Source organism: Microtus pennsylvanicus, chromosome 9 (assembly GCF_037038515.1).
Source record: "Microtus pennsylvanicus isolate mMicPen1 chromosome 9, mMicPen1.hap1, whole genome shotgun sequence".
Lineage (NCBI taxonomy): Eukaryota > Metazoa > Chordata > Mammalia > Rodentia > Cricetidae > Microtus > Microtus pennsylvanicus.
Window position 1 is genome coordinate 7807747 of NC_134587.1, and position 27374 is coordinate 7835120.

The 27374-nt window shown below is 43.7% G+C and overlaps 2 protein-coding genes across 11 annotated transcripts in view; one reads left to right on the top strand and one right to left on the bottom strand.

The window, feature by feature from the left end:
- The window catches only part of Nfe2l2 (NFE2 like bZIP transcription factor 2), a 25722-nt gene extending 13321 nt beyond the window's left edge, over positions 1 to 12401 (top strand). For 2 of the 5 annotated variants that reach the window (XM_075984833.1, XM_075984836.1), the window contains 4 exons: positions 8738 to 9004; positions 9620 to 9709; positions 10248 to 10412; positions 10733 to 12401. In XM_075984833.1, coding sequence (XP_075840948.1) covers positions 8738 to 9004; positions 9620 to 9709; positions 10248 to 10412; positions 10733 to 11956 — 1746 coding nt within the window. In that variant the 3' untranslated portion in view covers positions 11957 to 12401. Of the gene's footprint in view, positions 1 to 8737; positions 9005 to 9619; positions 9710 to 10226; positions 10413 to 10732 lie in introns of all 5 variants that reach the window. The other 3 variants (XM_075984834.1, XM_075984835.1, XM_075984832.1) reach the window with 2 other exon arrangements.
- On the bottom strand, positions 10339 to 27170 carry Hnrnpa3 (heterogeneous nuclear ribonucleoprotein A3). 6 transcript variants are annotated; one of them, XM_075984838.1, is made up of 11 exons: positions 27021 to 27170; positions 24796 to 24918; positions 24565 to 24711; positions 24276 to 24486; positions 23620 to 23709; positions 23442 to 23537; positions 23268 to 23348; positions 22472 to 22618; positions 21155 to 21274; positions 20814 to 20883; positions 10339 to 10465 (listed from the first exon to the last, which is right to left on the bottom strand). In XM_075984838.1, exons 1-10 carry the CDS (start codon positions 27090 to 27092, stop codon positions 20831 to 20833), a joined length of 1140 nt encoding a protein of 379 aa, XP_075840953.1. In that variant the 5' UTR covers positions 27093 to 27170; the 3' UTR covers positions 10339 to 10465; positions 20814 to 20830. The 6 variants fall into 6 exon arrangements, with proteins under 6 accessions (XP_075840953.1, XP_075840955.1, XP_075840954.1 ...); XM_075984840.1 differs by having other exon boundaries at positions 10370 to 10468; XM_075984839.1 differs by lacking the exon at positions 10339 to 10465 and adding an exon at positions 16735 to 18128.
- Positions 27171 to 27374: the final 204 nt, after the last annotated feature.

The following is a 27374-nucleotide window of genomic DNA, read 5'->3' on the forward strand; positions in this document are numbered from 1 at the left end:
GATTTATTGTCATGTGCTTGAGTGTATTTGTCACTTCTAATATCACAGTAATTTTTGTCACATGTTAAATATTTGAACAAATTGGATTAAATACATAGTTCAAATTGAATTTACTGTGTTGGTTTTGTTATTGTGTCTAAGCTGCACACAATACCGTGACATATTACTCACATTAGAGTTGCTTTAGTGTATACTGTAGGTACTTAAAATTAATGTATATTTCACATTAAAAGTTAATTTTCAAAAAAAATTAGTTATATTTTGGACATCATAAAATCAGAAACACTTAGAGGAATGCGTTTAGGAATCTTCCCACCCAACCCCACTCTTAGATAGGTGCAGAAGCCAAGGCTGAAGGGTTCTATAAATCAGTGATGCCCAGTACCAGGTAGGGCCTGGAACCCACCTGTTCATCTTCACCGTGACTCTGCAACGCAGCCGGCCAAAGAGGTTCCTGTCTTCCTGTTACAAACTGAAAATGGTTCTCTAGCACAGCGTGGCAGGTGGTAAAGAATGCCGCCCCTCCCCCCTGCTCTGTCCCCATCCCCCCCACCCCCAACCCCCCACTCTCACCCTCCAGTGAAAGGATGGTGTGTCTTTCTTGGGCACTTGCATGAGAGTGACAATAAACTTTGCTCATCCACTTTGGGAAATTCCATCCTGGTTTTCCTATTCTAACTTAAGTCACAAAGCTAGCCAGAGACGTTTTTGGGTTTTGTTTTGTTTTTGATTTTGGGGTTTTTTTTTTTTTTGAGATATGGTTTCTCTGAGTATCCCTGGTTACTCTGGAACTTGCTTTGCAGACCAGGCTGGCCTCCAACTCAGAAATCTGCCTGCCTCTGCCTCCTGAGAGCTGAGATTAAAGGCTTCAAGCCAGGAACACCACCATGCCTGACTCAAAGTCATGATTTTTAACCAGCTTTAGTCTTTAAGGGAAAAGACAAAGAGTTTGACTTTGTGTGCTTGGATAGGCCTGGTTTATGACATTGTTTGCAAAGCCAGCTTGAAGAGGCATCTGCAGCTCCGCTGAACAAACCTAAGGGCAGATTCGAGTTTGACTTGCTTTTTGAGGAGATGGGGAAGAGGAAGGACTTTGTTCTGATTGCCCAGGCCTGCCTTGACCTCGCTGACCCAGCCCTCAGGTGGAGACGCCCCAGGTGCGGAGAAGGGCGGCTGGAGCTGCAGGCACAGCCCGTGTGGACACTGTCTTGAGCGCTTCCTCTTCCCTGTGTTTTCCTCTTCACACAGAGAAGACACAGGAATTACATAAGATGCAGATGGAGGCTGTGGCCTTCAAGCAGGCGAATGTCAGGGCCAGGGCCCAAGAGCTGTCCTCAAGGAGGGCAAGGGCTGTTGCCTGCTCCCCAGTCCTGGGAAGCTGTGGCCCTAGCAATCAACTTTGTATCTGAGTACTGGGTCTGCACTGCCGGATTTGGGCCTTTTTGGGTCCGCACTACTTTCAGGCAGTTGGTTCAAGGTCAGGTTGCTCTAGAGGTTGACGGCAGTGGCTGGGACTGAGGGCTGCCAGGCTCCTGCTGGGTTAAGAAGTGGTGCAGCCTTGGAAGAACCACTTGCTGTTCAGAACACTGGAGGGGAAGGCAGGCCTCCATGGAGACCCTACCTGGTCAGATGCCCGCTGGCCTTCTGAAAACAAGATTTCACACGTCAGTCCCGCACAGCAGGCTTTTTCTTTTCTTTTTTTTTTTTTTAATTTATGTTTTGGTTTTGATGTTGCCCTGTTTAGTCTGGGCTGGTTTTTGCTGTAGAGCCCGGCCGGCCTCTGGTTTACAGCAATACTTCTTTCCGCCTCTGCATCCTTGAGTACAGGATGGCCAGGTGTGTGCTAGTTCACCTGGCAACAGTGTTAGCAGTGTCTGCTTCCAGAGACATGCACAACAGTTGTTGAGTGTTGTTTTATTTCCTTAGTTTATTCTGTGTGCGTTGGTGTGAAGATGTCAGATCCCCAGGAGTTACAGTTGTGAGCTGTCATGTGGGTGCTGGGAATTGAACCCGGGTCCTGGAAGAGTAACCAGTGCTCTTAACCTAACTGCTGAGCCATCTTTCCAGCCCCTCCTATATTTTTTGCTTGCGTTGGTGTGACTATCGAGTTACCAAGGTGCTGAAGTCTGTGGTGAATACACTGTCCCTCCCTTCACCCTTGGAATCAGAGTTCACGGTTGGAGTCCTAGTTCTGTTGGTGCTGGAGATGTGAGTTAAGAGAGATAGCTCTCCCCCAAAGCTTCCGTGTGCTCACTGAAATGGAGATGACAGCGTCCAGGCTCCTCCCTCATAGGGGAAACACCCCTGCAAACAGTGAGCCCAGGGGCTGGAGAGCCCGCTCGGTGGTTAAGAGTGATTGGTGTACAGCGGCTGCGAGGACCCGAGTCTGGAGTCCGGCACTCACATAACAAATGGGCACAGTCTCGGGCGTCCCTGTGACCCTAGTGTCTTGGGGAAGATTGCCAGAGCTCGCTGGCTGTTAGCCTGGCCAGAAAAATGTGAACTCCAGATTCAGGGAGGGACCCTGCCCGTGAATAGTAAGGCTTAAGTGATGAGGGAGGACAGCCTCCTCTGGCCTCTGCTCACATACTTAGCACGTGCATCCACACACAGAAACGCAACTGTGCCGGTTATGGTGGCTCACACCTTTCATCCCAGCACTCCAGAGAAAGAGATAGGTGGGTCCCTGAGTTCAGGCCAGCTAAAGAAACTAACCCTCTCTTGAAAACAAAAAACAAAAAAAGCCCCAAACTGAAGCTCATTGAGAAGGGATGGTGAACTAGGTCTGTCTCTTCTCTGCCAGCTTGGAAGGGATAATAAAATTAGAGACGTAGATGGGGTAGTTTTAAATGTTTTGCCCTCTGCCCCTAATCAAGTTATCTCACCCACTTTGCAAATGAGAGGAACTATCTAGGTGATTCTGGCAGCCCTTTCCATGATAGCATTCTGTGACCGTGTGGCATAAACAGTTGTTCCCATGTGATCTGAGTCACATGTACCGAAAAGTCCACAGGAAAGGAGGAAGTCTTGGGATGAGAATTTTCCCTGGGCTAGAGAATTGGAGCCTCTTTTGGGAGTTTGGGGAATGCGCACAGTAAAGAACGAAAGAAAACATCGCCACTGTCAAGCAGGGAGCCCAAGAACACGAGGTTGGAGCTGTGATGACTTTTGTATGTTCTTACTGCCTTGGATAGCTTTCTTGTTTTCTCTTACTGGCTCAGGCTAACCTTGAACTCATGACCTTGCTCCAGCCTCCCGAGTACTGTGATTGCTGGTGTGCTCAACCCTGCCCGACACTCGTTGCTTTCAGAGACTCCCTTGAGCTGGGCCTTGGTAACCCAGACTTACCCCACGTCTATGTTCCTGGTGTTCCTGGTCATGCCTGCTCTGCTTGATGACAGTTACTGCCTCTGCTGTGTCTCTGACTTTAGTGACACTTCTATGCTGCCTGAGGTTCTGTCACGCTGCTGTCGTGTCTCAGAACTCGTCAGAGACTGCTGCTTTATCTGCTGTGGCCTGTGTGTGTGTCCAGCGGATACACAGACAAATGCTACACTTAGACTGGACACTAAGCTTGCTGGTCTTCACCACCACATTTATGAACATGACCACGTTTTGACAAGAATTCTAGCCACTGGCGCCTATTACTTCAAGAAATACTGCTTGCTCTTGCTGTCTTCATAGCACATGAAGGAAAATTGGACTGACACAGAGGTCGCACGCCCTCAAAGAGAGACGGTATGCAAATTGGTGAGGTGTTCCTTACAGAGTCAAAAAACAGTTCATACTTGCTGGGTGGTGGTGGCACAGACCCTTACTCCCAGTACTCGGGAGGCAGAGAGGCAGGAGGATCTCTGAGTTTGAGGCCAGCCTGTCTACAGAGTGAGTTCTAGGATAGCCAGGACTACACAGAGAAAAACCCTTTCTCAAAAAAACAAAACAAATTACACTCAAAACAGTTCATAATTGGGGGGGGGGAAAGTTAGCAGACCTTTTGGAAACTACCCTAAAGGTGCCTGCAGGTCGTTATAAATAGCTTTCTGAATGCTGTAGTCTAAATACTGTTCAGTATACTATATTAATATCTGAAATCCCTCAGCACCACTGCCATCTCTACAGCCGGATCTCGAGATTCCAGGGTCTCTGTCTGACTGTACATTTAGTTCTTACCCGCCCCTCAAGCCTGGGTGGGCTCTCTTGATTGTTGCTATTTTTAGCTATTTGTTAAGTGGCTAGATCTGAAAGTGACCTTGAAAGTTAAACTAAACAGTTTAGTTTGGGGACCCAAAAAGAAGATAAAGGAAAGCCCGAAGCACCGAAAGTTTCTCTGAAGCCTCAGCTCCACGAGCTAACTGTCAGAGAGGTCAGGGGTGGAGACAGCAGGCCCCAGGCTGCCTGCCTAGACTACTCTGTGAGGTGAAGTAGGCCAGGAAGACGGAACCGGCACTCCTGAAGGTTCTTTTGGCCGTGAGCTGTGCATGCCATTCTAACAGTAACTGCAGAGTCTTCATAGAGTGCTTTCCCTCACCCTGAAGACTGCCTGCCACACCCTGCTCTGCTCCAGAACAACCCGACTGTATGAGAGCCCAGTGTGACAGAGCTGTGTAGGTCCCACAGCAAGTGGGGTTACCCACTGTTTGGAAACGAACTAAATGTCCCCTGTGGTTTCATTTTGACCACGTTACAAACGGGCCTCTGAAGAAAGCCGTGTTCTGGCTGCCTTCACTTTCCAGTTTTGCCTTGTCTTGCATCATGCGTTGCAGGCGGTGGACAGCATTAAGGACGAGAGTTCCAGTAAGCTGACTGGATCGTATTTCTTAGACCGACTGAGTCACTGCTAAGAAGCTTGTTTGAGAACAGGAAGCAGCCCGAGAAAGTGTCTGCACACGGTGACCTGCCAGCCTGAGGAAGCAGACCACTTCCTAGCCTAAACAGGGGAGGTTGGTCACAGCCTAGGAAAAGGCACGTCCGGGAGCTAGGCTTTGTGGAACCTTGTGGAGTCATTTGTTCTTGGTGGGACTTGGGGGATTTTCATGTGGTTAGAATCTCTAGTATTGAGGGAAGAAGGTTTCTATAGAAGGAAAACTTGGGTTAGTGCTGAGTGTTGAGAGTCTGCCAGGTACATATGAGGGGCTTCACCAAGTTCTTTCTAATGTTGTTGTGGTTACCATCATAAACTTAGCAATATCTGTGCTTGGTTTAGATAGCAGTAAGGCTCTCTTTGACCCCATACTATTCTGTACTGTTAACTATTCTGTATATTTTAATTATCTATTCACAATTAAGAATTAGAAAATTAATCCACTAGAACCAAATATGCTCGAGTGTGGGGCCTACTGCTGTGAACGCTTGGTCTCTTCTGCCACCGCTGGAAGTTTTGTTGAAAAACAATTGGCATTGTTTTGTCTACCATGCGATGCCATGTGGGGCAGGAGGAGCCTTCGAGAAGAAAATGGGTAAATATTTATATCGTCTCTGATAACTCTCATCTGGTTGTCTTTCAGACTGTAGAAATGAGTCATGTTTTCCGTCTGATTTTATTCCAGAGCATTTGGGCATTGTCTATGGGGGGGAACAAAGCTAAACCAGATTTACCATCCAGGTGAATGACGTATTCCCTGGACAGGCAGTGCGGTCTGTGAGAGGACGACATAGCCAGCTTCTCACTCCGGGGCCTCTGTGGTAACTGACGGATGGAGGAGAGGATGCCAAGCTACGGCTGTTCTCTCTGGGAATGTGTGTATTTCAGGGTGTGTGAGATTGAGTCAAGAGGATGGACAGGTCAGCTGGGCCTTCATAGTGAGAGCCTGTCTCCCAGGAACAAGGAAAGAATAGCAACTTTTACTTGAAAGTTGGAAGCAAAGATCAGTTTTCATTCTGGGCTAAAGGATAGGGACAACTTATTATTTTTAGCAGTTTATTAAGATACTGTTCTTGTAGGACTGGGGACGGGGCATAGTGGGTAAGGCTGACGACCTTAGTTCAATGCTGGGGACCCACATGACAGAGAAGCCATTCCTAAGCTGTCCTCTGACTGTTCATTCTCTGTGGCACATATGCCCCCTCATAAAATAACACAAACTTTAAGATACGATTTAAAATTTTTCAGTAATATACCAAAGTCACAGTTTAGTGAAATGGGTTAATTTAAATTTTTTTAAAAGATTTATTTTATTATATATACAGTGTTTTGCCTGCATGGTCACCTTCACACCATGAGGGCGCCAGATCTCATTACGGGTGGTTGTGAGCCACCATGTGGTGGCTGGGAATTGAACTCAGGACCTCTGGAAGAACAGTGCTCTTAACCACTGAGCCATCTCTCCAGCCCCCACAGTTTAATGAATAACTTTAATTTAGAATGAGAAGATCATCTTTGCTTAATTTTTTTCTCTCTCTCTTTTTTTTTTTTCTGGTTTTTCGAGACAGGGTTTCTCTGTGGTTTTGGAGCCTGGCCTGGAACTAGCTCTGTAGACCAGGCTGGTCTCGAACTCACAGAGATCCGCCTGCCTCTGCCTCCCAAGTGCTGGGATTAAAGGCGTGCACCACCACCGCCTGGCAATTTTTTTCTCTTTTAAAATCATCTAAACATGATAAGATGTTTGTTCAAAGAACTAAAATTGGCTCAAAACACAGTATGGCTCCAGTGTTCAAAATCTATTCATGTACAGAGATGTTTATTTCAAAATGGCATGAATTTGTTGTCCAACTGAAGAATTCCATGAACCTGTGATGGATTACCCAGATGGCAAATGATTAGCACACATTTGAATATAACTTTCTGTTGGACCAGATGGCGATTTAACACGAATTGTCCAACATTTTGTTTCGTGCTGTCTGTGGCAGAATTTGGAGCACACTCAGGAATCTATGAGAACAAAACTGAAACAGTAAGTGGCGGGCAGCGTTCGCCCCTGGACTTGCTTTACCCGTGGGCCGGCTAAGGAAATACCTGCTGGACCGCTGTGCGACCCTTCCCTGCTTTTGATTTCCTCCCCAGACTGTTGTGTGGCCTTCCCTCCTGGGGCCAACAAGGTGGGGTCAGGCCCCAGCTGCTCCTCAAAGCCCTGGCTCTGAGCAGTTTTAGTTCTCCTTGGGCACTTCCCTTCCCTTCCCTTCCCTTCCCTGCTGTCTTGTTCTTGCTTGTTGTAGGCGCCACCCTCGTATTTCCTCTTAGATGATGTTCAAGCTCCGCAGAACAGTGGGTCAGGGATGGGTCTTTGTGGTGGAAGTCACGCGCCAGTCACAGGGTTCCTTACAGGAAATGCTTATTTGGTCATTCCAGAGAGCAGCACTCAGGCTGTGGGCGAACAAACTTCTGCATAACGCTTTCTTCCAGTTCTACTTTGAATGCTTCCTACAGAAGCCAATATATGAAGCCAGGTTATCATGGCACACACTTCGGGAAGCTGGGGCAGGAAGATTGCCCCAGACCATCTTGGGCTCATTATGAAACACTGTCTTAAGAGGAAAAAAAAATCAAATTTCAGATATTTTTCTTCTTAAACTTGTTTGGAAATCTAAAACAGCAAAACACAGGCCCAAGAAGAGCCTCGCTCACTGTTGCTGCGTTCAGGTCTCTGACCATAGCACTCTGACCGGGGCCACTCTGTTTCCACTAAGCAGGATCAGCTCTGGCCTGCACTTGCATACATCACATGCATCCAAGCGACCACAGAGGCTCGGAGACTCTTGGACTGGAGTTAGTGAGCCACGTGTAGACACTGGGAGTTCAACGTGGGTCTTCTGGAAGAGTAGCTGGTACTCTTAACTGATACGCCATCTCTCCAACCCCGTTTGGATGTTCTCAGTATAGGTGATATGGAAACGGACTTCAGCTTTCTACAAACCTTTTTAGACTTTTTAAAAAACTATAGTTATAGTTATATATGAGAAAAACTGTTTTGGGGTTGGAGAGACGGCTCCAGTGTCAAGCATAGTGACCCATACCTTAACCCTAGCATGTTGTGGGTGGAGGACCGCCTGGGCTACACATGACCTCAGAATAATAATGCTAATTAAAATGAAAGCATGGCCTCTCTGTAAGATCTCCCCATGTCTTATGTGATGTCTTCAGTCTCTCCAGAGCAGTGCTTGTTTTGAAGAGTGTTTTAGGTCAGTGGTGTGGTGTACTTAGCATACTTTTTTTTTCTTTTTTTGCTTTTTCGAGACAGGGTTTCTCTGTGGCTTTGGAGCCTGTCTTGGAACTAGCTCTTGTAGACCAGGCTGGTCTCAAACTCACAGAGATCCGCCTGCCTCTGCCTCCCGAGTGCTGGAATTAAAGGCGTGCGCCACCACCAGCTCCTTGGTACTTTTGTAGGTAGTACCAGTTCGCTTTACTAATTTGTTCATGACTTAAGAGGCTAAAGCTCAATAGCAAATCTGTTTCTCTGTAAACTGGGTATTTGCTGAACGAGTTAAAGCCAAACCCTGTGTCAAACATGAGTGACTTGGGGTATTTGCTGTAATTTCAATTCTCAATCGATATGAGATTTTAAAAACACACTAATGTGAAACATGCATAACTTGTCTGTCTTTATTGTTACTTAGTCATTAATGATTCAAACTGTGACTAGAATGGCTGGCTGTAGACAGATCCTGTTACTTGTAGTGAGTGGCATTAATAGCGCTCTTCTAGATCGCTACATCTGCCCTCTCATTCAGAGCGAGTTTGTATTCTCCCCTTTGTGGACCATCTTGACCGTGGTTTCTCCGTCCTTTTCTTTCTTAAACACAGGACATGGATTTGATTGACATCCTTTGGAAGCAAGACATAGATCTCGGGGTAAGCCGAGAAGTGTTTGACTTCAGTCAGCGACAGAAGGACTATGAGCTGGAAAAACAGAAAAAACTCGAAAAGGAGAGACAGGAGCAACTCCAGAAGGAACAGGAAAAGGCCTTTTTCGCTCAGCTACAGCTGGATGAAGAGACAGGAGAATTCCTTCCAATTCAGCCAGCCCAACACATCCCAACAGACAGCAGTGGGCCCGCCAGCTATTCCCAGGTACACTTGATTCTGAGGGAAAGAGTGTGGCGGGATCTAAGGAGAGCTCTGAGTGGACCACCTGGATTTGAGTTGCCTGCTGTCTCCCATGTGTTTTGTGACTGGTCAGGCTCCCAAGCTTAGCTTCCGGATGAGCTCAGTACTTGCGCTCCTCTTAGGGGATCCCTGTGATGATGAAGACAGATCCCAGGGAGCATAGATTGTGAATTCCAGAGAACCCTGTTGGGAGCAGCAGCAGCAGCAGTAGGGTTGGTAGACATGGCTCACAGTGTTAGGGCAGGCATGGCCCTAGCTATATGAGTAATTGATTTAACATACTGTGTTATATACCAGTAGACAACTAACGCCAGTGGGCTTAAATCATTTACCCAGATCACTCAGGAAATCAGCACAAGGCCCTGTGTTCAGTCCTCGAGCACTGTTTATTGGTGGGGGAGGGGCACTAAGGTTTGACCCCAAGTGATTTGGTTTGAACTTGTGCAACAAACTGATTTCTGAAGTATCATTAGTTTATAAATATCACTGTTTTATGAACAACTCGATGCCTGTCACGACTCTTAGGCTCAGCAGTAGAACTTTTAGTAAGTTCTTTTGTATCTTTCCTTTTTTATCCAGGTGGCCCACATTCCCAAACAAGATGCCCGGTACTTTGAAGACTGCATGCAGCTTTTGGCAGAGACATTCCCATTTGTAGATGACCATGAGGTATAAAAATAGTTACTTAACAGCAAAACTCTCTTATCTGGTAGTAGACCCTTTAATGTGTCCCCCAATTATGAGACTAGAAGAAAATTTTAGAAGGAAAAATTTGATCAAAGAAGTTCTTTCTCAGGGAAACCATACAGGTATCTATACAATGTTTAGAAATAAGACCTGTAGACAATACTAAACCAAGTCAGTTTTATTTGTGTAGCTAGAAAAAAAAGAATCTGAATAATTTTCCAAAGGAAATGGATATAGATTAAAGAACAACTATTAGTCAGTGCTTCTGTTAACTTTGCTAGCTATTGTAGATAGAAATTAAGTCCTAATGATTATTTTTGTCCATTTTGAAGTGTACCCTTAAATACATGGGTAACAACAACCAAGTAAATTATAACTGTGGGGACATTTGGGAAGGAAGAAGTGTTTTGTTTGATAGAAACAATGATCGGAGTGCTGCAGACCCCGCTGCTGCCGCGTGCCTTTGCTCTTGTTCACATAAACACCTTGTCAATCTTAGGTTTCTTCACCTACATTTCAGTCACTCGCCCTGGAGATCCCCAGCCACGTGGAAAGCCCAGTCTTCAGCAGTCTGGATCAGGCTCAGTCACTCGGCAGCTCCCTGGAAACAGCTATGAATCTAGACAGCATGCAGCAGGACATGGAGCAAGTTTGGCAGGAGCTTCTTTCCATTCCCGAGTTACAGGTGAGCGAGCTCTGCAGCCTTGTCATCCTGGTTATTCATTATTTACACGTCACCTGCTTGCAGGGAGAAACTGGGGCTGTGTTTAAATTCCTCACGAGAGCTCCCCGGGCTCGCTTAACCATAGAATTTTTAGTTAAGCAGGCTGAATATTTCAGGATAGCTTCCAAGTTGAAAGCTAATTTAGAGCTTTGACAACCTTGCCTATCTATTGAAAATGAGAATTCTTGGAATTATTGAAAAGAGCACCTTGGGAATGGAGGTAGAGAACTGATCTAAACAATACCTAGCCTCGAGTCATACAGTATGAACTTCTTTTCTAGTGTCTTAATACCGAAAACAAGCTGTTGGTTGAGACTTCCACTGTTCCCAGCCCAGAGGCCAACCTGACAGAAATTGACAGCAATTACCATTTCTACCCCTCCATCTCCCCGCTGGAGAAAGAAGTGGGCAGCTGCAGTCCCCATTTCCTTCACGGTTTTGAAGATTCTTTCAGCAGTATCCTCTCCACAGAAGATGCCAGCCAGCTCAACTCCTTAGATTCAAATCCCACATTGAACACAGATTTTGGTGATGAGTTTTATTCTGCTTTCGTAGCAGAGCCCGGTGGTGGTAGCAGCGTGCCTTCCTCTGCTGCCGTCAGTCAGTCACTCTCTGAACTTCTGAGCCGGCCTGTTGATGGCTGTGACCTGTCACTCTGTAAAGCTTTCAACCAGAAGCATTCTGAGAGCACAGCCGAATTCAATGACTCGGACTCTGGCATCTCCCTGAACACTAGTCCCAGCCGAGCATCCCCAGAGCACTCTGTGGAGTCTTCCATTTATGGAGACCCACCGCCTGGGCTCAGTGACTCTGAGATGGAAGAGCTAGACAGCGCCCCTGGAAGTGTCAAGCAGAATGCTCCCAAAGCACAGCCAACACATTCTTCTGGGGACCCGGTACAGCCTCTGTCACTGGCTCAAGGGCACAGTGTTCCTGTGCACGATCCGCATTGTGAAAGCACAACAGCAAAAGAAATGCCTGTGAGTCCTGGTCATCAGAAAGTCCCGTTCACAAAAGACAAACATCCAAGCCGCTTGGAGGCTCATCTCACGAGAGATGAGCTTAGGGCAAAAGCTCTCCATATCCCATTCCCTGTTGAAAAAATCATTAACCTCCCTGTTGATGACTTCAATGAAATGATGTCCAAGGAGCAATTCAATGAAGCTCAGCTTGCATTGATCCGAGATATACGAAGGCGAGGTAAGAATAAAGTCGCCGCTCAGAACTGTAGAAAAAGGAAACTGGAGAACATAGTAGAACTGGAGCAAGACCTAGGCCACTTAAAAGATGAGCGAGAAAAGCTACTCAGAGAAAAGGGAGAAAACGACAGAAACCTCCATCTCCTGAAGAGGCAGCTCAGCACCTTGTATCTTGAAGTCTTCAGCATGTTACGTGATGAGGCTGGAAATCCTTACTCTCCTAGTGAATACTCCCTGCAGCAGACCAGAGACGGCAATGTGTTCCTGGTTCCCAAAAGCAAGAAGCCAGATACTAAGAAAAATTAGGTTCGGGAAGATGGAGCCTTTTGTTCTGAGCTAGTGTTTGTTTTGTACTGCTAGAACTTCCTACTGTGATGTGAAATGCAGAAACACTTTATAAGTAACTATGCAGAATTCTAGCCACGGCTAGTGTAGAAATAATAGGAAACTTTATAAAGCATTAAAGCCTCGATGTTGAATCAGTTTCATTTTAACTCTGGAGTTAATTTCTTTGGGCACCATTTGGGCTAGTTTCTGTGTAAGTGTAAATACTACAAAACTTATTTATACTGTTCCTATTTGTTACATTCATAGATTTATATGACATCTGGCTAAAAGCAAATTATTGAAAAACTAACCAAACCACTATACTTTTTTATATACTGTATGAACAAAAAGAATGACATTTTTATATTTAGCTCTGACAAAAATTAAAGGAGCTAGCACTAATAAAAGAATATCATGACTTAAATTACTCTGGATTGCTTGAGTTTATCCACAACAGTATTTTCCATAGGAGAATAATCCACGTGCCACATTGTGGTTATTTTACATGATTTTGAAAATTCGGAAGCATTTTATAACCAGCATGATAGTACATGTCTCTTATTCTCAGCAGTCAGGAGGTAAAGGCAGGAGGATCTCTGAACTCAGGTCAGCCAGGGCTGCACAGGGAGAGCTTGCCTCAAAGGAGACAAAAATAAAACGTTTTTATACTAAATGTGGTTATTAGTATTGTGGTACCCAGGAACATGTTTGTGCAGAGCCGTGGTGTGCCTGTAGCATATAAGTGGCATTCTGAGAGGGGGCTAGGAAACACTCTGAGAAGAAAAAGGATTGAGGAAACCAGTTTAGAAAGAAAAAGATGGGCATAGTCGCTCTTGTCTTTAATCTTGGCACTCTGGGCCAGAGACTGGCCAATCTCTTTGAGTTTATGGCCAGCTTGGTCTACATAGAGAGTTCCAGGAGAGCCAGAGCTCTGGAGAGACTATGTCTCAAAAACTCCAAATAAATAAATGAATACTTGTAAAAACCATTGCAACCCTGAGCTTGTAACATCTGAAGGTGTAGGTCAAGCCACTGTCAGAGCATTGAATGCTAACACAGACCGCAGGCCAAGGCTGAGCTAGCTACAGGAGTGGGTGATGGGAAGAACCGCTCGCTATGAAAAGCGCGAGAGTGCCAGGCAGTCTTTGGAAGGAAGGGGCTGCGGTTGGGTGGGAAATGAGCCTGTTCCCTCCGGTTTGTGCATCTAAGCAGTGTACAAGGCAAGCGGGGTCAGAGAGAGCAGTTGTGAGGTTCGTATATGCCACTGTATTTTTTCTCCCCCCCCCCTTTTTTTTTTGACTTTTCAAGACAGGGATTTTCTGTACTCCCGAATGTTCTGGAACTCTGTATACCAGGCGGGCTTTCAATTGCCTGCTGGGCCCACGTGGTGGTGCATGCCTTTAATCCCGGCACTTGGGAAGCAGAGGCAGGCTTTGAGTTCTAGGCCAGCCTGGTCTACAGAGTGCCAGGACAGACTCCAAAGCTACACAGAGAAACCTTGTCCGGGCGGGGAAGAGGGGGCAGAGAACTGACCATAGGACTTCTTTACGGTACCTAAATTACATTAAGTAGTGCTTTATGTAACTGCTAAAAATTTCAAATAGAGGGCCTGAAAACACAGTTCCTTGATTAAGAGCTCTGACTACTCTTCTATAGGACATGGGCTCAAATTCCAGCACCTGCATAGCAGCTCACAACCATTTGTAACTGCAGTTCCTGGGGACTCAACCCCCTCTTCAGGCCTCTATGGGCACCAGTTACACAGACAGGCATGCAAGCAAAACACCCATACACACAAAATCTTTAAAAAAATAAAAAGATGGCAGCAGTGGTACACCTTTAATCCCAGCACTCGGGAGGCAGAGGCAGGCGGATCTCTGAGACTTTGAGTCTGGCCTGGCCTGTTCTACAGAACTAGGTCCAGGACAGCTAGGGCTGTTACACAAAGAAACCCTGTCTCAAAAAGCCATGAGGAAAAAAAGAAAAAAAATGTAAAACTTCAGAACATACTAGCATACCCAACTACCAAAACCCCATATCCCTTTGTTCTATATTTGAAATATTAAATCTAGCCCAACTGTCTAAACCTTGCTTGAACTGTTTTTTAGTTCAACTCTAAAATGCACACTTTGAGGATACATCAAACATTGTATTCTAAATCTTTATTTTTAACTTTTAATTATGTGTGTGCCTGATCATCTGCGTTGGGTATGTGCGTGAGTGCAGTTGTCTGTGGAGACCGGACACTGGAGCAACAGCTGGCTGTGAGCTGCTAGGAACCGGGCTCTAGTCCTCTGCAAGAGTCGCGCTCCTAGCTGCTAAGTCATCTCTCCAGCCCCTTATTTTTAGATTTTATGTGTGTGAAGGTTTTACCTGAATGCATGTCCCCTGAAACTGGAGGTTTAGTGACTATAAACCATGCGGGACTGTGAATCAAACCTGGTTCACTGCAAGAGCCACGATGTTCTTAAACACTGAGCCAACTCTGTAGCCCCTTGAATTAAGAACCTAGAAACCCATCCAAGAGATTTTCCAGCTGTTTTTTAGTAAATAGGGAGTCTATTCAAATGTGCTACCACACCCATAATTTACGTGATTATGAGGCTGGATAATAATAGTACACGGCTTTAATCTTATAATTGTCGGGAAAATCTTGATTGAGCTGTCCCATGTAGGTGCTGGGAATCAAACCTAAGTCCTCTGGAAATGCAACAAATAATCCTAGTCACTAAGCCATCTCTTCAATTCCAAAACCCAATTATTTTAAGCTTTCTTATTGGCAATATCAAATAAAGGAAAGCACAAATCAACCCCAAATAAATTGTCCAAACCCACAGAATCAGGTTCACAATCTAAACCTGACAGGCAAAGCTTACAGACTATAAACAAAACCTAATTGCATTCTAATAGTTTTGTTTTTCCAGACAGGGTTTCTCTGTAGCTTTGGAGCCTGTCCTGGACCTCACTCTGTAGACCAGGATAGCTACACCTGCCTCTGCCTCCCGAGTGCTGGATTAAAGGCATGCGCCACCTCCACCTGGCCCTAATAGTTATTAAATGAAGGCATAAAACTGAAATTCCCTGCAGATGGCTTATCTGCAGCTTGAAAGATGTTTCCATTAACCACATGGGAAACAATGTCCATTAAAAAGAAAACCATTAAGCTGGGTGGTGGTGGCGCACACCTTTAATCCCAGCACTCGGGAGGCAGAGGCAGGCGGATCTCTGAGTTCGAGACCAGAGCTACAAGAGCTAGTTCCAGGACAGGCTCCAAAACCACAGAGAAACCCTGTCTCGAAAAAAACCAAAAAAAAAAAGAAAAAAGAAAAGAAAGAAAAAAAAAGAAAACCATTATAACCTCCAGACAGTCAACTATTTTAAGCTATTAAAAACCACAATGGAAGGGGCTAGAGAGATGGTTCAGCTGTTAAGGGCACCTGCTGCTCTTGCAGAGAACAAAGGTTTGGTTTTTAGCACCCAGTTATCTTAAAATCTGTTAACTCCAGGGAATGGTGCCCTCTTTGGGATTCTAGGAACAGGTATGCACATTTATGTCCATGCAGGCAAAACAATCTTTAGTGGTCAAGGACAGGGAGTGTGGGTGTCACTGGTAAAGGTAGGAGAAAGGGAGTGGTAAAGAAAAAAAAAGCAATGCCTAAAGAGAAATGCATTCTAAAACTCATCCATTTCCATCCATTCATATATGTAGTTGGCTTTTCAAGACTAGCTTCTCTGCTTAAGAGCTCTGGTTATCATGGAGCTCACTCTGTAGACCAGGCTGGCCTCAAACTGATCTACCTGCCTCTGCCTCCTCCAGATTACCATTGAGCTCCTTTAAAACTTTAAAGCTCAAAATTTACATAACTTGGAACATGCTTATGCTAATTAGACCTTAGAGATTATCAGTGGGCAAGTGCTTACCTTCCAGTTCCCAGAAATATCCATTGGCGCTGAACATCTAACACCCTACCACTGCCCGTTTTCAAATGTGCTAGAAAAACTGGCATGTCCCCTAAATAGTCAGTCAACCTGTTAATGCTTAACAGGATCCTAATCTTGCTGAAGAAAATAGTGCTTAAGTACATCAGGGAGTTCAATCTTGGATCTTCTTTCCTGTTTGGCAGGTTTGAACAGAAAGAGACTGAATCCAGAACTCAGCACATGGCACTAGAGCTCTTTTCATCCCGACACAAAAATATATCCTGATGAAAATGGAATTAAATAAAGTAGCAATTTGTGGTTCCTAATTACATAAAGCCAGTATGTGAAGGTGTAAAAAGCCCAGCACCAAGACTCTCACCTGGACTACTTATACAAAAGTGGTTAGGCATCCTCACAGACCCAACAGAGGAAGTGGAATCTGAGCCAGCCTGGGTTTAGAGTTAGAATCTCCAAACTCAAATGTTATGAAGACTCCCCATATCTTGGGGTGGAGGCACTCTAATAGAGCTCAGTTTCTTACCCTACTTACTTCTTGTCTGACCAAGGAACCACCTTTCAAGGTTTAAGTTGTCACACTTAGAACTCATTTCCCCCAGTCTTTACCATTTCACATGTGTCATCAACCACGAAGTCTATAAATCCTACAAACACCAATTATCCTGTGTTGTCCTTCTATTAGGTAGCAGTATGCTTTTAAGTCACACTCTTTTAAAACAAGCTCACTCTATTAAGGTTCACCCCAAACTTGTTACTGCCTATATTCACATACAGTAGAGCTAAAAAGAACACAGCAAAGTGAGAAAACAGCACACACACAACTTCTAAAAATATTTTAATGAAAAAGTCATCTGTTAACATTTCATTATACTACAAATTAAACAACTGAATGCAATACAGACCACCTCCGCTGTCATTCAAAAACGAATACTTGGCTAGACTACCGTTCCTCACAGCACCCTACCCATCCCATGCTTACCATCTTGTCATGCCCATCACTGTCAGGAATGTTTTGAATTGCAACATAACAATCATTGAAACCAAGCCCATTTCTCTGTAGCCCATGTTCTTGACATGTGAGTGCAGCTCTTAGACGTGTAAAATAGGAACAGTATCCCACAGGTCAAAATCACCCCATTGTTTCCAGTCCACCTTTTGTATGTAAAATGCTTTTGCAGAAATGACAGTGGAACCACATTAAGTAAAATCATTTTATTTAAGAGAATGAAAATGCCTGTTTAAAAAAATGCATTTCTCTAAATCTGAATGAACCACCATTGAAAGATTGCTATCTTGACCTATGTCAAGTAAATTCAGTCCTAATTGAAATACCAAGCAAACTTAGTATAGGAAAAACATATAGGGCATCCCTGTGTGAAAAACATCTCTAATCAGTATTTTTGCAAACTTGTCCTCTGAAGTTATTAAAAAGTAACCTGAATTAGCAATTTTCAAAGCCCTTTCAAGGCAGCAAAAAAAAAAAAAAACCAACAATAGCCCTTATGTACAATCAGCAACTTATCTGAATAGTAACTCAGTTGTTCTTTGGATTTTTTTTAAGGAACATGAGTGACAATTAGGCACCACCTTTAACCATCCCAGCATTTGAGGGACAGGCTGGTGGATCAAGTTCTAGGCCAGGACAACAGTGAGACCCTGTGTTTAGGGAATGGCGGGGACAGACACACAAGTAAAAATAACTGTTCCTAATGGTCCACATGACAGTGAACCGCTATGCAAGAAAACCTTGAGGAAGACAAGCATTCTGGTAACTGTGAAAGTTCCCCATTTTCTTCAGGGTAGAACTAGTAGCTTATTCAAAGCCGTATTCCAAAAAATTATTTTCTGGAAAGCCAAAATGACTTTTGTTTCCCTTATAGAAAATGGTTTTTACCACAGATACCAATGGTGAGTGGTATGCATGAAGAGGCCACATTTGGCTTTTTGACAGATACCCATGGCCACTGCAGAATGTAACTGCCAAGTCTTAGAACTTGTTCAACAGGGTATCCAAAATAAAACTGAGCTTGAGGATCCTGCCAGTGTACCTACTAATGGGGGTAATGTTCCAAACTGTGGCATGGATTTGTAGGGGAACCAATGGTGTCATCAGGTTTTACTGTGAGCTACAAACCTTACCCAGCCAGAAACCTTCGTATTTAAGATGGTAGGAATGACATTCCTCATTTAGGCAAGTAGGGTTCTCATTCACCTGCAAATTAAAAAGATTACTCTTACCTTGCTTTACAAAAATGTACTCTTTAATTAGTGAAAAAATTCAAATTCAAGCCTTACCTAATGCTTATTGCCCTTCCTTGCAGGTCTAAATGCTAGACCTAGTGACTGTGGCAACTATCTCATTGATCTTCCAAAAGGCGGAGCTCCTTCCTGCTACTTTCTTCGACATTTCAGTTGCAATAAGCAGATTTAACTAGCTTTTGGAAAGCTGCTCACTATCACCATAGTATCTTATGCCTCCACTTCTCTGTAGTTGAAGTTCTTGCTGCTGCCTTCTCATTCTTTATTTATGCTGACTTGTCCAAACACAAAGGCTGCTGAAGTCCTGTCTTAGTGGGTTTCCTTTGATCCAGTGCTTAAGAAGCACAACTTAGGTCCTTTAAAGCTGGTTAAGTCACTCTCATGGCTTACTTTTCCACATTCTTCACAAACGCTAACCTTGTACAACTTATAAACAGGTCACACACAGATTTCACCTGATTATAGGTTGTAAACATCAACTTACTTAAAATGTTTCACTATTATACTTGTTCCAGAATATAAAAAGTTGGTTAACAATACAATCGACCTCATGACATTAAAGGATACTGTCAAGGTTGTGTCCAACAATTTCACAAACAAAACCAGGAAATGTTAACCTCCCCAATTCTTTAAATCTTTATTATATGAATAAAATGACTTGAGACAATTTAGCTGAGTTTTAATATTTCCTAAGCATTTTGACCAGGTACCCGGGTTTAAACTATGAACATTGACAGTGTCCATTTATATAACCACACTTTGTTATGAAAGATGTAACCATTTTCTAACATGAGCCTATTTTCTACACTGCTTATTCACATATGCCCATTAACAAATGGAATGTTGTCTGTTACATTTATTGGTTTGTGAGTGTTTTCTGGAAAAACTGCAGTATTTGTGAAGACCAAAGTTCCATGCTAGCATTGCATGCATCCAAATATTAATAATGCACAGAGGCACAGAATTAGAGCACAAGAGAGCATATTTGAACACTAGCCCGCCCCATTCCCCTTTTTATTGCTTGTTTTGCTTATACTTCAAAAACCAAGTAAAAATTTGAATTCAACGGTCAACTGCCAAAGAAAGCAACAGCAGAGCACATATTCGGGGCTTGGATAAAGTTAAGCACTAGCTGGCGCAACAGTAGACATTTTTCAAACAACCTTAGTATCTAGAACTCTTCTCAACCAGGGTCTCTGAACAAACACCAACATGTTTTAGGATGAAATATGTACAAATAACCGTGTGTTCTTTGGGGATTTAAACATTCAGGACTATCCAATTTGAACTCTTTGGGAAGTGAAGTGGCTCACCCTAAGCAACTGTGCTACATTTTCTGCTGCTTTGTTTTGGACAATGACACCTTAACTATCCTTGGCTTCATCATCATCCAGCAAAATGTATAGGGTATAAACAGGAAAGCATGCCAGCCAGTTAGGGGTTCAACAAGTGATTTTTATTCCTCTGTTCTGAAAAATTGTGTGTGTGGGAAACTAAACCAAGGAAAGGGACTAGATCCGTGTGCTTTGGGGGTTTAAAACTTGGAAAGCAGAACGAACCAGGTATCCACCAGTTTGCTTAGACACAGCAGACTTGGTGGTCCTGTATTAGAACTGTCGAATTGGGAGATGAAGTACATTCACCACCCTTTAGTAGAGGGCAGTATAAACACTTTATACCCCAAACTATTGGCAGCAGTTTTCAATGTGATCAAGGTAAATGAGGAATGGAGATGTTCTTAACACAGCTAGAACTCAATATATCTAACATACTAAATCATGATTACATTTTGAAAGAAAATGCACAAAAACCAAATAGGAACTTTTGAGATCTTTTTCATTTGAAAGTAATCTTAATGCTATTAAATTCACAAATATGCTATTTTTTATTACCCAATCCTAATTATCTAAAACACACATTGCAAACATACAAATATCTATTCTCTCCACATGTCAGCGCCCATTTATCATGGTTTTGGAAATGGGGAGAATAGATTCCCCTTAAGTTGCAAGTCAGTAGGTGTTTCTTTACAGTTAACTTTAGCAAAATTCATACAAAATAGTAATTAACAATGATCTTCTTTACTTGTTAACTCACAAGGAAACACCTTCAAAACTGCATATTTTTGTTAAAGTTTCTGTACTAAAATGTAGAAAAACTGAACTACACAAATATTGAAAAGTTAAAAATTCCTTAATTTTTTATTCCTGGTACCACTACCACAATTTACAGGGCAATATACCTGATGTAATGAAAAGAAAAAGAAAGACAAAGCTACAACAGATAAAAGACCTCAGGAATGTACATCTAATTGACACTACATTGCATTAATCAATAGCTGCACTTTTTGCAAACTGTGGCTCTGACAGTCCTGAACAAGAAGGGCCTCCTGTTTAAGCTGCGGTAACTTTTCTGACTATGGATCATCGCTCCTTCTGTGGCAGATTTTTACAGTTCCTCTAATGCATTTAGGACGACTGTCTCAAAGTAACCTGCAGCTTTCCTGACAACTCCTCGCTCTCTCTCCTGCTAAGAACTGTAGCCTGTTGAATAATACAGGATAAAAAAATTATTACACTCAGTGAACAGTCCATATAATCTTTTATCATCATAATTAAAAAAAAATAAGGATACCTACCCTTTTCTGCTGTTTTTTTAAAACCTTCTGCTACCATATCCACCACTTCCACCACCTGATCCATAGCCACCTGGAAAATAACACAAACAGTTCTAAATACACATAAAATGTTAACCAAGATGACTCTCAAGAATTCTAACTAAAGCCCGGCAGTGGTGGCGCACGCCTTTAATCCCAGCACTCGGGAGGCAGAGGCAGGCGGATCTCTGTGAGTTAGAGACCAGCCTGGTCTACAGAGCTAGTTCCAGGACAGGCTCCAAAGCCACAGAGAAACCCTGTCTCGAAAAACCAAAAAAAAAAAAAAAAAAGAAAAGAAAGAATTCTAACTAAAAAGGACTTACCACCATAGGGACTGCCTGAGCTTCTTCCACCAAAACTGCCCCCTTTCATGGGTCCATAATTTGATTGCTGTTGTCCACTATAATTTCCAAAGTCATTATAGTTCCCACCACCATAGTTACCTGAAATCACAAAGATTTTATTTGTAGTTTACCATAATAATTTGTACAATCATGTGTTTTTTAATGCAAGCATTAACATCAACCTTAGGCACTAAACTCCATTTACCAGAAGCCTAAGTGAGCTAATATAGATTTGGGGCTTAGTAAGTGAAACATTCAAGAGTATATTTCTAAGAAGCTCATTAAATTTCAGCACGTTTTGACCTTATTTAAATCATCTAAACTGTCAATGTGATTCTGATACAATGCACCTTTTAAAGCAGCAATTTAAAGTATCAGCACTCACATTACAAGTTAGGTTCAACAGTTCTCTACCAAAGCTTTACCTGTAATAATTATGGAAAACCCATGGTACAGTATGTAGTATGTTAGTACATTACAAATTCATAATAGAGTAACACACCCAAAGTATTCCAAGAGCTGATACAGCACCCTATTCACCTAAGTATTCAAACATTTTGCACACTCCATTCTAAGTCTCCCCATGTAATTTACTAACTTTTACATGTCCGTTTTACTATATATTAAAGTTCCTCTATAAACTTCAAAAAAAAATTTTAAAGATCAAATTTGCGTGGTGTGGTCGGGAGGTGGGTGCAAGGTTTCAAAGCCACAGTCCAATACATATTTAAGGCTAGTTGGGTTATATAGTACCTCTTTAAAATAATATCCTATTTGTTATGACAAAGTTTTGGGAATAGTTACGATCATAAAATACTGTAAATATGCCTCAACAGCATTCAACTGTACACTAGAAACCTTATTCTATGCTATCCAGACTGATCTGGAACCCAAATTTCCCTACATGCATTATCTTAAAAATTGTTTTCTAATTGTGAAGTGTATGCAGTACCCTTTTTCCCACAACTTAAAAATAATGGGCATGGCCTGTCAGCTAAGTTTACATGGATGAGCTTGTTTTTATTATTTATTTATTATGTATATAGTGTTCTGAGCACCAGATCTCATTATAGATGGGTATGAATTATGTGCTTGCTGGGAATTGAACTCAGGACCTCCGGAACAGCAGTCAGTTCTCTTAACCTCTGAGCTACCTTCTCCAGCCCGATGAGCTTGTTTTTATTTTAGCTATTAACACTTAAAATTTCTTTCCCATCTATCCTTAAGAATGTTGGAGAATTGCAGAGAATTAACTTAGATGGTCATTTCTGTTTATTTCAAACTTCTGTAACTTACCTCCACCAAAATTTCCTCCTTCATTGTAACCGTCATATCCTCCTCCTCCACCACCACCATATCCACCACCTTGGTTTCCATAGCCTGGTCCACCACCACCATAGCCTCCTCTACTGCTGTAACCAGGACCACCACCATAGTTGCCACCTAAAAAAAAAAGCCACACAAAGACAAATGTAGAGGAAGGGCTCAAACACTTCTGGTTTCTACCATAGTCACTGGGAATGTGCTACTGTGCCACTGAACTGATTAACACTCTAAAATCTAGTCAGAGCCAAGCAATCCTGGTGGCTGAAATCTTTTTTTTGGAGGGGGGGGGTTGAGACAGGGTTTCTCTGTGGTTTTGGAGCCTGTCCTGGAACTAGCTCTTGTAGACCAGGCTGGTCTTGAACTCACAGAGATCCGCCTGCCTCTGCCTACCAAGTGCTGGGATTAAAGGCTTGCGCCACCACCGCCTGGCTGGTTGCTGAAATCCTAAAATGAGTCTTATGTTTTTTCAACAAGTCAGTTTTCACTTAAAATATTTTCGTTTTCACTAAATATAGCCTTACACAAAAGCAATTTTAGGTCAACTGCTGGTACAAATAAATCATACTGACTTAAGACAACTAGTTAACATTTTACTTGGCAGAGAGGCTTCTTTTGTGGTAAATTTTTAATGTGGAAGGCATGACACTTTTACTGACTGATAACCCAGTAAACATCTGCCATATCTAAGTTTTACTGCATAGCATGAGGCCATGTGTCTGATTCCTGGCAATGCAGAAATTAAAGACCAAAATCTTTACATACTCACCATCACCTCCAAATCCATTATATCCACCATCACCACCTCCATAACTACCTCTGCTGCCACCACCTCCACCACCATAGCCTCCTAAGGAAAAAAAAAAATCAAAGGTCGAATTAACACTATACCTTGAACTTACTAATAAATTTCTGATGCATTAGCACTTAAAATGTACCTTACCTCTTCCACCAAAGTTTCCACCACGACCAAAATTACCTCCACCACCTCCAAAGTTCCCTCCACGACCCATAAAATTGCCAGATCCACCTCCACGGCCTGTAACACAGGTCAAAGTAGAAATTTAAAAATCTTTCTACTATTGTTCATATCTTATTTATGTGTATATAATCCTACTTACCTCTCTGTGATCCAGCAGACTGCATCTCTTGTTTCGAAAGGGCCTTTTTCACTTCACAATTATGCCCATTAATAGTGTGGTATTTCTGAACTACAAGTTTTTAAGTAAAAGACAAAAACAAAGTTATTTTTGTTTGGAAAATTATGTAAGTAAAACCCTTTGTTACCATGCAATTAACTAAAATACTATTAAATTGGCAGACTGAGGAGAGAGGATACATGGGGAAGAAATGATTTTGTTTGTTTTTCAAGACAGGGTTTCTCTGTGTTAACAGCCCACACTGTCTTAGAACTCACTCTGTAGACCAGGTTGGCCTCCAATTCAGAGATCCACCTGCCTCAGCCTCTGGGTGTGCCATCACCCGGTGAAGAAATGCTCCTTTAATTGAGATGCGAATCACATTGGATCTCTACGTTATGATTCATAACAGTAACAGAATTACGGTTATGAAGTAGCAATAAAAATAATTTTATAGTTGGGGTCATCACAACACGAGGAACTGTATTAAAGGGTCACAACATTAGAAGGTTGAGAAGCACTGCTCTAGATGACTCATAAAAACTAAAATTACATCCTTCTACATTTTTCAAAGTATAAACACATTAGTGGATCCAGTTGAAAACAAATCATTCATGCAGCAACTAATTATTACTTACCAACAATTTTATCAACTGTGTCGTGGTCATCAAAAGTCACAAAAGCAAATCCTCTCTTTTTCCCACTCTGCCTGTCTTCCATAACTTCTATGGTTTCAATCTTGCCATACTTTTCAAAGTAGTCTCTCAGGTTATACTCTTCTGTATCCTCTTTAATACCACCAACAAAGATTTTCTTCACTGTTAAATGGGCACCAGGTTTTACAGAATCCTGCAAACAAAATAATTTTAAGTCAAAAAAACCAAACTCTTATAGCCCCTTAAGTCATACAACATGTTATTAAAATACCTCTCTAGAAACGGCTCTCTTTGGTTCCACCACACGCCCATCAACTTTGTGTGGCCGAGCACACATTGCAGCATCCACCTCTTCAACACAAGAGTAGGTCACAAAACCAAAGCCCCTGGAACGTTTTGTTTGGGGATCTCTCATTACCTACAAAATAAAGGAACAGAAGTATTTACATAGTCCTATAGGTTCCCACATGTTCCTAAGACCACCCTTTCACCAAGAACTCACCACACAGTCTGTAAGTGTGCCCCATTTCTCAAAATGTTCTCTTAAGCTATCATCTGTGGTTTCAAAGCTCAGACCACCAATAAACAGTTTTCTCAACTGCTCTGGTTCCTTTGGATCATGGCCCTGAGGAAAAAAGATCAGCACAGTTTTATTTTTTCTTGGAGCAAATTTTATGTCACATGAGTCTCAAAATTTTTAACACTAATATCCCAATTAAATAAATCTGCTCTACGCTGGGCATGATAGTACACACCAGTTAATTTCAGCGTTTGAAGCAGAGGCTAGCTTGGGTCACATATCCAGTTCAAAGCCAGTATAAAAACATAGTGGGTGGGCTGTCTTAAAAATAAACAAAAAAAAACCCACTACAATGGTACCTGGGGTTATTTTAAAACATTATTAACTCAACTGAACCCCAGAGTTAAAAAAACAAAACTCTTTTTGACTGCTACAACTAAAAGGAATATATTTCAGATGTTTGTAACAAGTCATGGGGGGGCCACGACCCGAAGAGTCAGCATCATTCACCCATGGCCATTGCCACTATCCTCAGTCTGCAACACCAACAAACCCTTGATTTTAAAACACAATCTACAAAATGCAACTTCATAGGTTTGTGTGGCAAATTCGGAAAAATTCAGATTTCCAGCAAATCGGTTATTTAAAAGACATTCCTAAGCAAAACAGACATCCCATAAAGAACAAAAAACACCTCTATGGGTTAAACCCCGTAGTGCTGAGAGCAAGGTGCTGATGAGCACGCTAGAATGAACTTGAGGCAGCCCTCCTACCTCAGCCTTGCACGTGCTAGGGTAACAGGCGTGCCTCATCACACCCAGTTTCAGGACTTCACTTTCTGTAATCAATTGAACTTGCTGTATGCCCACTTAAAACATATCGTAAAATTATTTCAAACACTACATACACATGCATATAATTGGAATTTACGTCACCGTAAAGCATAATACCGTCTGCCAGAGGAATTAAGCACAAAACCGTAATCTACTTAGAAAATAGCTAGTATGAATTTTTCATTTTCATGGTTTTAAATTCAAGTGACCTGCTTTTAATAAACGCATTAAGACAAAACACAAATCCTTAAAAGAGACTCATTCACATTTAAAAACGTCTTCAATCTTCTAGAAATAGAGGTGTTAAAGCATTCAGTGACAAAGGTGTTACATATTACAAACACGTTAAATGATCAACTGCCCAAAGCATCAATTCACTTAGTCCCATTTAGTCAAGCCTCGGATAAATGCATTCGACAATACACAAAAATAACATCTCTGTACACACAAAATCCCCGCAATCGTCAAATTCCCGACTGTGGTCGCAGTTCTCCAAAACCAAAATCCAGAAAACCACAACGGCACCAATCCAAAGAATAAGAAATTAGATTAAGTATTAACAGCTCCAAATAAACACATTACCTACACGCAAATCCTGAAGCAATTAAAACTTCAACCGCCAAGACCCTATAAGTACTTTCCTTCCAAATACTTGAGCGAAAAGGAGCGGGTTAGGAAGCACCTTAAAGCGGCAAGCTTTTCAGTAATGCACCCCCAAACGAGCGCGGAGAGAATCCGGCAAAAGAACTGCGCGGATCGTCATCACCGAGGAGGCCCGAAAGCCCGCTTCCGCGCCGGCAGCACCCCAGCGCAAAGCACCGCGCCCCGAGCCTCGAGGCCATCGGCGGCATTTTCTGCCCGGCCGCCTCTCTCGCCGCTCCCTCCAATCCCACGCACTCCCCGGCGGCGTAAAGCAGGCGGCGGCCATTGCGGGCCAATGCGCCATTTCGTAACGCGCCAGCGGATCAATGTCAATGTGGCCGCCGCCCGCCTGCTGCTCGCTCGCCCGGATGTGCGCCTCCCCTCCCCCACCGCCTCCTCCCAACCGCTCCCGCGGAGGCCCGCCATGCCGGCCGCGGCCTCGCCAGCCAGGCCGCGTTAGGCCGCGGGTTCCCCTCCCGGCCGCCGACCCCACTCCCCGGCCGCGCCACGGTCTCCGAGGGCCGCTGGGGCGGCCGACCGAGTGGGCCAGGCCGATCGAGGGCCTCCATGAGGCCGAGGCCGCCCGGCCCGCTTCCCCTCCCCCCACACCGCCCTCTCAGCGCAGAGCGCGGGACGATCGTCCCGGTTCCCTCCGGCCTCCCCGCTCCCATCGAGCCAAAGCCCCCCCCACGCCGGCAACTACCCAGCAACCCCCCGCTCTCCCCCTAATACCTCCTCCCCCCGGCGGCGGCGGCGACGGCCGGAGTCAGGCTGGGGGCGACCGGGCGGCGGTTTTACCTCCATTTTGAGACCGGACTCGCCTCTTCCAACTCGAGTTCAATATGGGACCGAGAGGAAGAGGCGGGGCTAGTCATCACGTGACGCCCTTTCCGCGCGCCGCCCGCCCACCGGGGGCGGAGTTGTGCCGACGCGGAGCGCGATTGGACGGGCGGGTTGGCGGGCCGAGAGCGGAGCGTGAGGATTGGTCGAGCCGCGGGAGCGCGCGCGCGCCGCACCGACTTCCAACACAGCACCGCCCCCTCCGCGGTTCGCGCCGGGCAACTGGGGCACGTCAGTGGCAGCTCG

Bases quoted from the DNA above. Each gene is read 5' to 3' on its own strand.
- Hnrnpa3 (XM_075984838.1), bottom strand. From the start codon at position 27,092: ATGGAGGTAAAACCGCCGCCCGGTCGCCCCCAGCCTGACTCCGGCCGT. The intron at 24,487-24,564 runs GTATTTTAATAA...TTTTGTTTGCAG, and splicing joins AGAGAGCCGTTTCTAGAGAG to GATTCTGTAAAACCTGGTGC. The intron at 23,538-23,619 runs GTAAGTAGGATT...CCTGTGTTACAG, and splicing joins GTCTGCTGGATCACAGAGAG to GCCGTGGAGGTGGATCTGGC.